The sequence below is a fragment of the Onychomys torridus genome, chromosome 22, assembly GCF_903995425.1.
Source record: "Onychomys torridus chromosome 22, mOncTor1.1, whole genome shotgun sequence".
NCBI lineage: Eukaryota > Metazoa > Chordata > Mammalia > Rodentia > Cricetidae > Onychomys > Onychomys torridus.
Genome location: NC_050464.1, coordinates 28,850,422 through 28,863,539, shown reverse-complemented (window position 1 = coordinate 28,863,539; position 13,118 = coordinate 28,850,422). Strand labels below are relative to the sequence as shown.

At 48.0% G+C, this 13,118-nt stretch overlaps 1 protein-coding gene across 2 annotated transcripts in view; it reads right to left on the bottom strand.

Annotated features, from left to right (window-relative positions):
• Positions 1–2,552: 2,552 nt before the first annotated feature.
• Abcb9 (ATP binding cassette subfamily B member 9) overlaps positions 2,553–13,118 on the bottom strand; it is a 37,324-nt gene continuing 26,758 nt past the window's right edge. For both annotated transcript variants that reach the window (XM_036171910.1, XM_036171911.1), the window contains one exon: positions 2,553–3,612. In XM_036171910.1, coding sequence (XP_036027803.1) covers positions 3,355–3,612 — 258 coding nt within the window. In that variant the 3' untranslated portion in view covers positions 2,553–3,354. The remainder of the gene's footprint in view (positions 3,613–13,118) is intronic.

The following is a 13,118-nucleotide window of genomic DNA, read 5'->3' as shown; positions in this document are numbered from 1 at the left end:
TTGGGTGGAAAAATTGATAAAGCACAAAAAAGCTTGGAATTTTAGTGACTGCCCCAGTGTGTATTGGCCCCAGGTGGGACAGACAAATCTGTCACTGTGAGGTGTTTGTGTGAGGGGACCGTGAAGCCGCGTAGATTTTGGACAATTGCTGTGGCATTTCTGTAAGCTTGAACTGAGTCCAAAACAAAACACTGATTTCTAACTTCATAGGTATCCTCTAAAGGGGAGCTAGCTCAGCCTCCAGCAAGTTCTTTCTGGGGCAAAGGCTTCACTTCTAGGCTTGGTTGCATAAAGTGGGGTGTTGGAGCTGACCACCTGGCCTAAAAGGAAGAGTCCTGGACCCACAGCCTGGGGGGGGGGGGATGACGAGGCAGCAGCTGGGAGAGGGCAAAGGTGCCCGTCCCACGCCAGAGCCCCATGGCAGTTGCTTGCTCCTTGATCCGGAAGCTGCAGGAACTTGGAGGACCAGGAAGTCCTCACACTGAGGCTGCTGTCCCTGAGCTGTGGCTAAAGACCCCTGCAGGTGGACAGCTGGAGCCAATGTGTGGCAAAGCAGCTGACCACGTCCCCAGGAGGAACTGCTCCGGGAGGCGGAGCTTCCCATCTCTTCCCTCAGGTTAGCCAGAGCCCAAGCATGCTTTTCCTGGTACTCTGGGCTTCCTTAGCCTTTCTGTGAAGAGGCTGCCCTCCAAAATGCTGGCTTATCTTTTCCATTATCCTCCACAGCTTTGATTTACAACTTGCCTGTCCTGAGGTTTTCTTTTTCAACTCTGATATATATTATCCTTGATCTGTGGGTGGGGAGATGCCTTGGCCTCCACCAACTCTACAGTTGGTATTTCCAACTTAATCTGGAAACATCCAAAGATCTACCCACTCCAAATTTACAGTTCTAAAAACCAGATGCAGTCTGACATTGACATGACCCAGGCTGCAGGTTTCCCTTTGTGAAGAGCTGAATGGGTGTTCCCAAAAGATATCCATGCCAAGTACCTGGGACCTACCTGTGTATCGACCTTGGTTGGAAGAAAGATCTCTGCAGACGTGACTTAAGGTGAGGCTCTCAAGATAAGCTCACCCTGGATTACCCAGGCCGCCAGGCACAATGTCAGGTTCTCAGAAAAGCAGAGGGAGACCCCAGCTACCAAGGACGTTGAAAGGCTGGTGATGACAGGGTAGAGTCTAGAGTGATTGGGCCACCAGTCCAAGAACACAGGAGTCACCAGAATTTGGAAGGCACACGTAAGATTCTCCTCTAGGACCCCAAGACTCCCTGCTTTAGATTTACGGTCCCAAACCCTGACTTTGTATGTTTCCTCTACATTTGTTACAGCAACAAGAGGAAATAAATGACCTATGTGCACCCCAGAGCCCCCATCCAGGTAAGAGCAGAGAGGTTCTTGCAATGCAACCCCAGACACCCCTCCCCCCTTTTTTTTTGGTTTTTCGAGACAGGGTTTCTCTGTGTAGCTTTGGAGCCTGTCGTGGATCTCACTCTGTAGCCCAGGCTGGCCTCGAACTCACAGAGATCCACCTGGCTCTGCCTCCCGGGTGCTGAGATTAAAGGTGTGCGCCACCACCGCCCAGCCCAATGCATCCCCTTTTATAGATGGGGAAACTGAGGCCCAGAAAGGGGACACTTGAGTGGAAGGGCATCTTGGCAATCTCAGCTTTCTTCTGGGTCGATTTAACTCATCTACATATCTTGTTGATCTTTACAATATTAAATATCCCATAGACAAGCATAGGCAAAGCAAGGATCCGGATAACATCTGTGCTAGCTAGTGTTCATCACCCTCACACAAACCCAGACACACCTGAGAAGAGCAGCCCTCAGCTGAAGAATTCCCTCCATCAGATTAGCCTCGGGGGCATAGCAACACCCACCTGTGACCCCAATGCTCATGAGTTCAAGGTTGGCTCACCATAAAGAAAACCTGTCTTAAAGCTGAAGCTGAGTGACCCACAGGCCCTTCCTAGGCCCAGGGCTCTCTTCCCACAGTGCAGGGTTGAGGAACAAGAAGTTAGAGTCCCTGGTGGGCAGACAGATGGGTTGGCAGTCATGACTAGGTAACAAAGATGGTACAATTCCAAGATGGCCTCCCTGCCCTCCTCACCTGCGAGTGGGGGCCCCCCGCCTGTGGACCAGCGTGTCAAGTTCAAGGTGGGGTTTTCCTCCCCTAATTTAGGGTTGGTCAGTTTGAACAAAGACAGGGAGGCTGATTGGTCCACAAATTTGGGGTAAGCAGGTCCTACCCTTTAATTCTTGAACCAGATCAAGGCCCCTGGACAGTAAGTGTTCTCTACCTCAGACTGGGTGGCTGGGGGAGGCCCTCACCTTGATGGACAGAAACAGGTAGTGTCAGCTGGCCTTAGCTTTACTGCATGGCCCCATGGAGAGAGTTGACACACACCTGCTCAGTTCCTAGGGATGTGAAGAGCACAGACGGGGCCTTCGAGACACAGCACCAAACGGCCGGCTGCTGCAGCTGTCTGCGCTGTGCGGGGCCCAGAGGGGAGCCGGATCCCAGGAAAACCTACCAGGGTAGAAGTCAGAGGTAGTACACTTTATTGACCCACTTCTCCCTAAATCTCGAACCCAGGACAAAGCCAGACCCTGGGCATCGCCTGGGCCTCCTTCCACCAATCTGAGAACGTATCTCACAAGCAAGGGTCCTCCGCAGTAGCAGGGGTGGACGTGAGGGAGGGTACCAGCCAGGGCAAAGGATGAAGAGCTCAAGTGCTGGGGATAGGGCTGGGGCACCCCGAGGCCCACCAGGCCTGGCCAGCCCCTCCTCTTCTGAGGTTCCTGGTGGTTCACAGTGACACTGGCTTTGATTGGCAGGGGGGGGGGGACAGTCAGCCCCCTCCCACTCTCCTGCCCACCCCTGGCGTGACTCAGAGCAGGGAGACTGGAAAGGTTGGAAAGCCAACCCTTGTGTCCCCCTAGGGGACAGGGGAGCCGCTTCTCCGGAGGGGCAAAGGGTGCCGCCTAGTTCTCTCCCTGTCATCCTCCAGGCGGTGAGAAAGGGCCATGCACTCCTGGCTCAGAAGTCTTGAGAACATCTTGAGTGAGCTTGCTCACTGCCAGTCCCAAAAAGAAGTGGTTTGGAAATCTAGGAGTTGACTGGAGTGCGTCGAACCGAGCAGTAAAAACCTTGGTTTAAAAAGGCTGCTCTGCCTTGGCAGGCCCGGAGGGGCCGAGAAGGGAGCCGGTAGAAGGGGGGGCTGCCCATGGCAGCCAGCGGGTGCCTGGGGGAGCAGGTGGAAAGAGGCAAGATGCAAGAAGCAGGAGTAGGACTTGGCAGGTCGCCTCCAGTGCCGCGGCCCCGGGAGGGGCCCAGTGTCAGGCTGTCAGGCTTTGTGTTCGCCGCTCGGTGGCTCCTTGTGGCCAGCTGTGTAGTCCGAGGGGTGCTGGAGCCCCAGCATCTGGCGCTGCACCAGCTTGGCATAGAGGCCGCCCTGGGCCAGTAGCTGCTGGTGCGTGCCCTGCTGCACCACACGGCCTTTGTCTAGCACCACAATGAGGTGCGCCCGCTCTACGGTGCTCAGCCGGTGTGCAATGATCAGCACTGTGTGTCGCTGCAGATTGCCGTGGATGGCCTGCTGGATCTGCAGGGGACAGGGGACAAAGAGGCTCAGGGGCTGCGCAGCATCCAACTCCCCACCCTCCCGGGACCCCAGCTCTGCCTACACTTACCCCCTGCTGCCATCGGACATCCAGTTCTTGGCTTGTAAAATGAGGGCTGAGATAGAACCCAATTCCTGGGGTTCTAATTCAGACAGCCCAGGTGCTAAGTAACATAACTGGGTGCCTGGAGATAATACCCTTTAGCCTCAAGGCCCAGGCCAGCAAAAGCAGGTTCCTCAGCAAGCCCTGAGGCTGCCACACCTGTCAATCTCTTCCCTTTACTTCCCACTTGTGGTACACCAGCTTTCCTGCTGGCCCCATCCATTCCCCTTACACACAGGACAGCATGCTTAGTCTGTGTGCGCATGACACCGAACACGTGAACATGTGTGGCGGTCAGAGGACAACCTGTGGGAACTGGCTGGTAAGCTTCATCGTGAGTACTGTTTTCTCTCCGCCACTGCTGACCTGGGGCTGTGAATTCCCTGGCTCCCTTGCTCCTCAGAACCCCCTCAGCTGGCTCCTTTGCTTTCAGGTCTCAGCTAAGAGGTGACTCACAACCTGGCTCTCACAGCAAGTGCCACAGAGTGCAACCCCCACCGTGCCACTATGCTGCAGAGGGCTCCTTATGCACAGTGACCCTCGGGTGCCCTCCTGAGAACGTCCAGCATTGGCTGGCGTATGCATTTCCTATCTGAGTCAGTACCTGCCACAGGCCCCGCCTGTGTACATTTACTCACAAGGACTCAACGCATGGGCCCCTCCATTGCTCTTGTGAAATACGTTTCGCGCCTATAACCACAGATGTCTCTCAAGGACCTGAGAGCCATTGTTCCAGAACGTGATCACAGAGATGGAGAGTGCTGTCACCATCCTCCGAGGGAAGTCACAATAACTTATCACTGCTGCTGGACACAGGGCGTGCTGTATGCCCACACTGACAGCCTCTGCCATTCTGCCTCAGTCCTGTCCCCTCTTCCCTCCTCGCCGTCCCTTTAAATGCCTGGTACCTCTGCACCAGACAAAGGGGGCTCTGCTGTCTCTAGCTTCAAGGCATTCACGGAAGCCCAGATGTGCGCGTGCTGGAGAATGGCTGCCCATCCCATCAGCGGCATTGATGATTGACAGTTTTTCTCTGTAGCACAAGCCACAGGGAGGCCCAGGCTATTTCCATGTTTGTGACCTGTCTGTCCTATGAGCCTGGAAATGCCATGGGGACAGAGGTCTTGTTTGGTCAGTCTATCTCTGTAACTCCAGTGTCTAGAACAGTGCTTGGGACCCGGCCGGTCACCATCTGTGCGGAGAGCAGACTGATGTTTGGTGGGATGGAAGGACATGGCCACTGAATGAGGGTTCCAGGGAAGAAGCTGTGTCGCCAAAGGCTGTCTGTCTGATTGCAGCTGCAGTGAGCTGGGGGGAGTTGGAATGTTGACAGTCCAGAGACTTGGGCTAGCTTTAGCCCCCGAAATTGCCATTCTTTGCCTACCTCTGTGTCAGATCTAACATCCTGCAACTCAAAGCGAAGTTGGGACAACTCTTGGCTATAACCCATCTCTCTGATGTTTCCACCAATGAATTTGAAAAGTGTTTTGACTTGGGACTTTCTCTGTTAACAAAAGCTTCATGGAAGGGCTTCCATGTGCAGCTCTATGCGCCAAGGCTGAGGTCCTTCATATTGGCTCCAGGATAAACTAACTTCCTTTGAGGTGAGAGCCGTGTTTATTTATGGTACCCAGTGTGGGATCCAAGAACCATCCACTTTTTACCAGAAGAGTAACCTGGTTGGAAGTGAGGTACCGGTAGGGACCCACTGAGTCTAAGCCTTCTGGCATTTTATCTCCTCAGGTGGATGGTGGGGGTTCTTTGGGGCACTCTCAAGCCTCCCTTGCTTGGGCCCATGGCATTTGTTGGTCTGGGCTGGTTATCCAAGCTCCTGTGGCAGACCCCTTTCTGACTGGGTTTTGCTTCTACGTGTTTGATGGTGTTGGTATTATTTGCTGTGGAGCATTTTCATCTAGGTACTGGGTTTGGTTTTTTAAAGGTATTTGGATGCTGCCTGACTTGTTTTCAGTGTTTGGTTTTCTTTGTGATACTTGACTTTGTCCCCTGACTCTCCTTAAGCACCCAATTCTGTTCCGTGGCCTCTGCCTCCTGCAGCCTCGCTGCCCTGAGCGGAGACCTTTTCTCAGCTCCTGGTCCAACCCAGCAGACATACTCCATTTCTGGGTCAGAAGAAACATGACTGACTCAGTTGGGAAGACATATATAATCACCCAGGGTTTTGATTCTCACACTTATGGAAATGTAACTGCAGAGCCAGTGGAAAAGCTAGCCTCAGGTGAAAGACGGGACTGTCTGTCCCCAGATTGGTACAAAAACACACACTGCTATTCCTAGCTGGCTGAGAGAGGCTTGCAAATTTTGCTGTTTTTTGAGACAGGGTTTCTTTGCACAGCCTTGGCTGTCCTGGAACTCGCTCTGTAGACCAGGCTCGAACTCACAGAGATCCACCTGCTTCTGCCTCCTGAGTGCTGGGATTAAAGGCGTGCGCCACCACCTCTGGCTCTTGCAATTTTTCAGAGGAAAGAAAAGGTGGGAAAAAGTTTTCCAAGAAAGAGTAGTGTTTGGGAATAAAGTATGTATGGTGTGATGCTTTATGCAATGAGTATAGACTTTGAAATTGGAAATATTTGAAAATATGGGAGATTAACTACATATAACTTGGCTTCATGATCCCCTCGAGGAGGAACATCTGACATTCCAAAACTGTTAATCATGAAGGGGCAGCCTGCTTTATTTGGAACACAAAATCATCTCAGAAAGGAAAAGAAACTATAAAAGTGGTAACTTACAAAAATTAGTAATATGACCTGTGAGTTAAAGGCCACATTAAAAACCAATGTTAGGGCTGGAGAGATGGCTTAGGGACTCGAGCATCTGGTGCTTTTGCAGGGCCATCGCTGGATGCCCAGCACCACACAGTGGATCACAACCACTCTAGTTCCCAGGGGTCCAACGCCCTCCTCTGACCTCTGTGAGAACCAGGCCTGCACTGGTACGCATACATACATGAAGGCAATACACACACACAAGTCAAATAGGGTAACATTTTTAAATATCGAGGAAGTAAGAGAACTGACAGTGGAAAACCCTTTACCAGAGGTAAACATTACAGCCTGTTTCAAAGATAAAGTTAGAGAGAAAAAGGGGAATCCGTGTTGTGTTAAAATCCCTACTGGTGAAGTCCCCTGTATCCTGGTTAAGACCCTGGGGTGTGTCTTACGGTTTCTCCTCAGGCAGATTTCCTTTAAGCCCTGGGTTTAAGCCTATGTGAAAATATCTTTATTCAGCCGGGCGGTGGTAGGGCACACACTCAGGAGGCAGAGCCAGCTGGATCTCTGTGAGTTCGAGGCCAGCCTGGTCTACAAAGCGAGTTCCAGGACAGACTCCAAAGCTACAGAGAAACCCTGTCTGAAAAAACAAAATCTTTATTCTACCAGCCCACCTAAAGTTCTTTTCAGTGTTGAAGCCCCAGATCTGTTTGGTCTGAGCTGTGGTCCCTAAAGCTCAGGGGAGCTCCCTGGGCTACAGGGGGCATGCCTTGAAGCCATGGTGAGTGTTCCTGTCTGTGGCTCGGCTGCCCACCCGGCCAGCATGCCTGGCCCTTACCTGGGGCTCCTTTTTTTTCTGGCTAGAGACCCACTTAGCCTTTCCTAAGTTCCCTGGCACGCAAGAGAGAAATCAACAAAACTCAGCTGCTGCCTGTGTTTAAACTTTACACTGCACAGAAGCATTTCTGATCCCAGGCCCTTTAGGGACACCTGAGGAGAAGCAGGCACCTGAGCGTCGGTAATGAGAAATGCTGGGTTAGGACGCAGGCTCAGTCCTGTGTTGCTGCGGCTTGTCCCAGGTAAGGACTGCCACTGGGCCGGATGACGCCTGAGCCCAAAACGGTTCTTCATTTTTCTCTTAGACAGACAGACAGACAGACAGACACACACACACACACACACACACACACACACACACACACACACGTTCACCAGTGGGGCATCCCCTCCCTCTCACTCAGCTATGTAAGCTCTTGAAAGAGGAAGTCATATGAAGTCTCCACAATCAACCTTACCTTTTCATCTTTATACCACTAAGCCTTTCTTCCATTTTGCTACTTTAAAAAAAATTATTTTTATTTATCTATCTATCTACCTACCTATCTATCTATCTATCTATCTATTTATTTTTGAGACAGGGTTTCCCTAGCTGTTCTGGAACTCATGCTGTTGATCAGGCTGGCTTTGAACTTAGAGATCTGCCTGCCTCCTGGGGTTAAAGGTATGCCCCACTACAACCCACTTTTAAAGTTTTGTTTGTTTGTTTTTTTTTAAGTTATTTATATGGAATCCAGAAGAAGGCATCGGATCCTCTGGAACTGGAGTTACAGGTGGTCGTAAGCTCTGATGTGGGTGCTGGAAACCGAGCTCTGGTCCTCTGTAAGAGCCACACACTTTTTTTTTTTCCGAGACAGGGTTTCTCTGTGTAGTTTTGTGCCTTTCCTGGGACTCACTTGGTAGCCCAGGCTGGCCTCGAAGTCACAGAGATCCACCTGGCTCTGCCTCCCGAGTGCTGGGAACAAAGGCGTGTGCCACCGCCACCACCTAGTGGGCCACATACTCTTAATCACTGAGCCTCCCTACCTTTTTAAAATGGGTGCACCCACTTTATGTAATTGTGTAATTTTCATGTAACTGTAGTGTGTATGTGTGTGTGTGTGTGAACTGTTTCCATATGTCTGTATAAAGCAAAACTTTTATTGTGTGTTCATTTATTTTTGGCACACATAATTAAAATACGCATTCCTAACTGTGGGTATTTTGGTGATACATTTAAAGATTTGATAGACATTTAAATCCTCATGTAAACTGAAAATGTTAAACTGGACCAGTTTCATTTTTTTAATTTAAAAATTTAAGTGTATGAATGTTTTGGCTGTATGTATGTATGTGCACCATGTGTGTACCTGGGACCCTCAGAGACCAGAAGAGGGTGTTGGATCCCCTGGAACTGGGGTCACATATGGAGGTTCACAGCCACCTGAGTGCTGGGAATTAAACCTGGGTCCTCTCGGAAAGGCAGGCTTCCATCTCCATCCTCCAGCTTCCTTTTGGTCCATGTAGTACTACAACTTTAAGGGGAAAAAAATCCCAACTCCAACTAGCTAAAAGAAAAACACTTGGCTACATGTTCAGAATGTCAATTAAATGGCAAAGGACAGAGAGATATTTAATCAATGTAACACTTGGGAAAACAGGTGGAGGTGGCCCATGGTACTAGATTTTTCTTGGGGACAATAAACATGAGTTTTAAAATTAAAATTAAATTAAAAAAACAATGAACATGAGTTTTAAAATTAAAATTAAATTTAAAACAAACAAGATCTATATGATTATACAGTTTTGGTCATCCTTGGCCCTGTCTCAATCCTGGCATAAATTCATTTTCAGAGATGGTTATCCTGCTACAGAGTGCAGAGTCCCTGGGGGAACTGTCCTCTGCATACTCAACTCTTGCTGCCAAAGACAGAGATGGAGGATGGCGCATCTGTGCTTTATACAAGTGCAGCATTTACGGATATCCTGGACCACTCCTGCATCTTTAAAACAAGTGACCAGGGTTTTCAAGGTCCACATCTTGACCAAGTTTAAAGATACTTAGAACATCCAAAGGCAAAAAAATGGTAATTACAAAAAAGAACCTGTAAGACTTATAAAGACATCTAGGAGGTTATAGTGGACATTCTTAGTGTGTTATCGCCTACTGATATATTTGGCACAGTTATTCATGGTTTGGTTTGGTTTGTTTGTTCAAGACAGGGTTTCTCTGTTTAACAGCCCTAGCTGTTCTGGAACTCACTCTGTAGACCAGGCTGGCCTTGAATTCACAGATTCACCTGCCTCTGTCTCCTGAGTTCATGTTTTTATTTTTAAAGACAAAATATTTACATACTTACTGTGAAGGAAAAACAGACTATTAATAACTGTTAGATACACTATCTATTTTTTCTGTGTTTTATATACAGCCTCCCAGGTTTTTATTTAAAATTATCTCGTTAAAAATGCTTTCTAGCCGGGCGGTGGTGGCGCATGCCTTTAATCCCAGCACTCGGGAGGCAGAGGCAGGCGGATCTCTGTGAGTTCGAGGCCAGCCTGGTCTCCAAAATGAGTTCCAGAGAAGGTGCAAAGCTACACAGAGAAACCCTATCACCAAAACAAAACAAAGCAAAGCAAAACAAAACAAAACAAAACAAAACAAAACAAAACAGCTTTTTAGTCATGGGTGGTGGTGCACACCTTCTATCCCAGCACTCGGGAGGTGGAGGCAGGAGGATCTCTGAGTCGAAGATTAGTCTGGTCTGTAGGGTAAGAATCAGTGTCTAACTATTTTGCTTCAGAAATAATAATGGCAAAAACAAAACTGTCAATTTTTTTAAGTGATAAAAGTCATAGGATGAGGTGTATTTTTTTGGTCAAAGGGAGGGTAGAGAAAAAATAAGTTTGGATATGAAATTACTTTATAAGGTAATATAAAGATTGGTTCAAAGCTGAGCCGTGGTGGCACACGCCTGTAATCCCGGCACTCGGGAGGCAGAGGCAGGTGGATCTCTGTGAGTTCGAGGCCAGCCTGGTCTACAGAGCGAGATCCAGGACAGGTGCAAAGCTACAGAGAAACCCTGTTTCCGGAAAAAAAACAAAACAAAAAGAGCACTGGCTGCTCTTCTAGAGGACCTGGTTCAATTCCCAGTACCCACATGGTAGTTCACACTTGTTTATAATTCCAACATCTGACACTCTCATACAAACAAACATGCAGGCAAAACATCAATGCACATAAAAGTAAATTAAACAAACAAACAAACAAAAACCCAGATGACCCGGCAACTGAAAGAATGGACGACCCCCTAAGACTCATTGTCCCTGAGGAGGGAGACTGTCTGGAGTCTCACTCTGCTCTAGAACCTGAGGTGACAGTCTCTCACAATGCCCCCAACTCTGCTGACAGTCAGTGTCCCAAGAAACTCAACATTTCTTGATTTTTATGTTTCTTAAATCCTCTTATAATTAGACATTTTTGTTTTTCAAGACAGAACTCGCTCTGTAGCCCAGGCTGGCCTCAAACTCACAGGGATCCGCCTGCCTCTGCCTCCTGAGTGCTGGGATTAAAGGCGTGCGTCACCACAGCCCGGCTATAATGAAACTTTTTAAATCATTTACGATATTTAGGATTGTCATGTAGGAATAACTAGGTGATAAAATACTAATCTTTGTTTTAATGAAGTTACAAATGAGGGGACTGTCCTTCTGTTTTTATGACTGGTTGCTTGCTTATCCAGAGCCCCTCCTTACCTTACTTAAAATTAGTTTTTTAACACTTTTTTTTTTTTTTTTTTTAGCTGAGGACCAAACCCAGGGCCTTGCACTTCGTAGGCAAGCACTCTACCACTGAGCTAAATCCCCAACTCTAAAATTAGGGGTTTTTTTTGTTTTTGTTTTTTCCCGAGACAGGGTTTCTCTGTGTAGCTTTGCGCCTTTCCTGGGACTCACTTGGTAGCCCAGGCTGGCCTCAAACTCACAGAGATCTGCCTGGCTCCGCCTCCCAAGTGCTGGGATTAAAGGCGTGCGCCACCACTGCCCGGCTCTAAAATTAGTTTTGTTTTGTTTTGTTTTGTATGTGGAGCTGAGGATCGAACCCAGGGCCTTGCACTTACTAGGCAAGTGCTCTACCACTGAGCTAAATCCTCAACCTAAAATTAGTTTTTATGTTTAAAAGATTCAAATGTTTTCACTGTCTTTGCAACAAATATTTTCTCATTATTCAATATAATTTGGTTTTAAAAAAAAAAAACAACCTTGTTTTTAAATCGACAAAAATTTATTTTAAACCTCCTTTTTAAAAAGTCCCTCCAATGTACTGATATTTTAGATCAGAATTCTTACATCCAAAGTAAACATTTTCCTATTAAGAAAAATTGTAGCCAGGTGGCAGGGGTGTTTGCCTGGTGACTCTCCAGAAGTTTGAGGCCAGCCAGGACATGACTCAAAGTCCAATCATTTAACATCAGTAGAAACAGTGATCTAAGCACTGTAAAGGGCCCTATCACATGCTCAGATGTTTACAAAGTACCTTGAACTCTATTTACTCCAGCTAGAGACACCCAAAGACTTGGGTTAATTTTTATAGCACACTCACTTACACACACACACACACACCCTCTAACCTTTCACGGAGGTTACCCCTAAAGTGCTAAGGTCTCTTGATTAAATCAGTGTCTAAACTGTCCCACAGTACAGTTAGCTGAGACTAATTTAAACAATACTTGTATTTTGGTAATGAAAAGGAAATGGATGATACTATAGTGATTTTCCCCCAGATTCCCACTTCCACTTCTGCCACTAAAGTAAAAGGACCCCATGGGTGTGTGAACGCTGACTCCCCAAGTCCTAAGAGGCCTGAGCTCCAGGAGATCAAGGGGACCTGTACTGTTAGTCCATTTCTTTCTTTCTTTCTTTCTTTTTTTTTTTTTTTTTTTTTTTTTTTTTTGGTTTTTTGAGACAGGGTTTCTCTGTGTAGCTTTGCACCTTTCCTGGAACTCACTTGGTAGCCCAAGCTGGCCTCGAACTCACAGAGATCCACCTGCCTCTGCCTCCCGAGTGCCGGGAATACAGGCGTGTGCCACCACCGCCCGGCTATCAGCCCATTTCTTTATGATGTGATTTTCTGTTTACCTTTCCAGACTAAACATGGTAAAATGGTACTAAACTGAAGCAGGCCAGGTCAGGGTCCACAGGTCGGAACCACCCTTCCCAGTCAGCTGTCCGATGTGAGGGGATAGCTACACCATCAAGGGACCAAAGGGAAAGCTAGAGCTAAAAGATCTAAGGAGACAGTTCACATTACCAATAACTATAAGTACAGGGACATGGCCGATCTGGTTTTTTAAACAATAGGTAATTTTGGCTGTCTAAAATGTCTCCTCCGTTGTGGGCATTCCTGCTTATTTTAATATAAATCCAACTATATGCCACATATAAATGTTATCAAATGCAGCAGGCTCAATGATGGAGGAGTGTCTTCCTCTATGGCCTCACCAGCTATTCCTCTCTCCCTAAGACTGTCCTGATTATCACCTCAACTCATCTACACCAGATCCGACCTCCTAGCAGTGAGGGATGTTATAAAATTTGCTAATGTGTGGCTCCCACAGGCACAAAATGCCACTTAGTCAACAAGGAACTGTGAACGAGAAATTCCGGAAGTCAGTGTGCCTCCTGAGAACTGTGGAGATATTTCAGGCTAGTTTCAAACCCTAAGGGTCATTCTTTGCCCACCTCTGGGTCAGACTTAACAAGCTGTGACTGACAGATAAAGCCCTTTTGGAATGGATTAATTTAGCCAACCCTGGCTCCCCCCAACCCAAAGCTGAGTGTGTCAA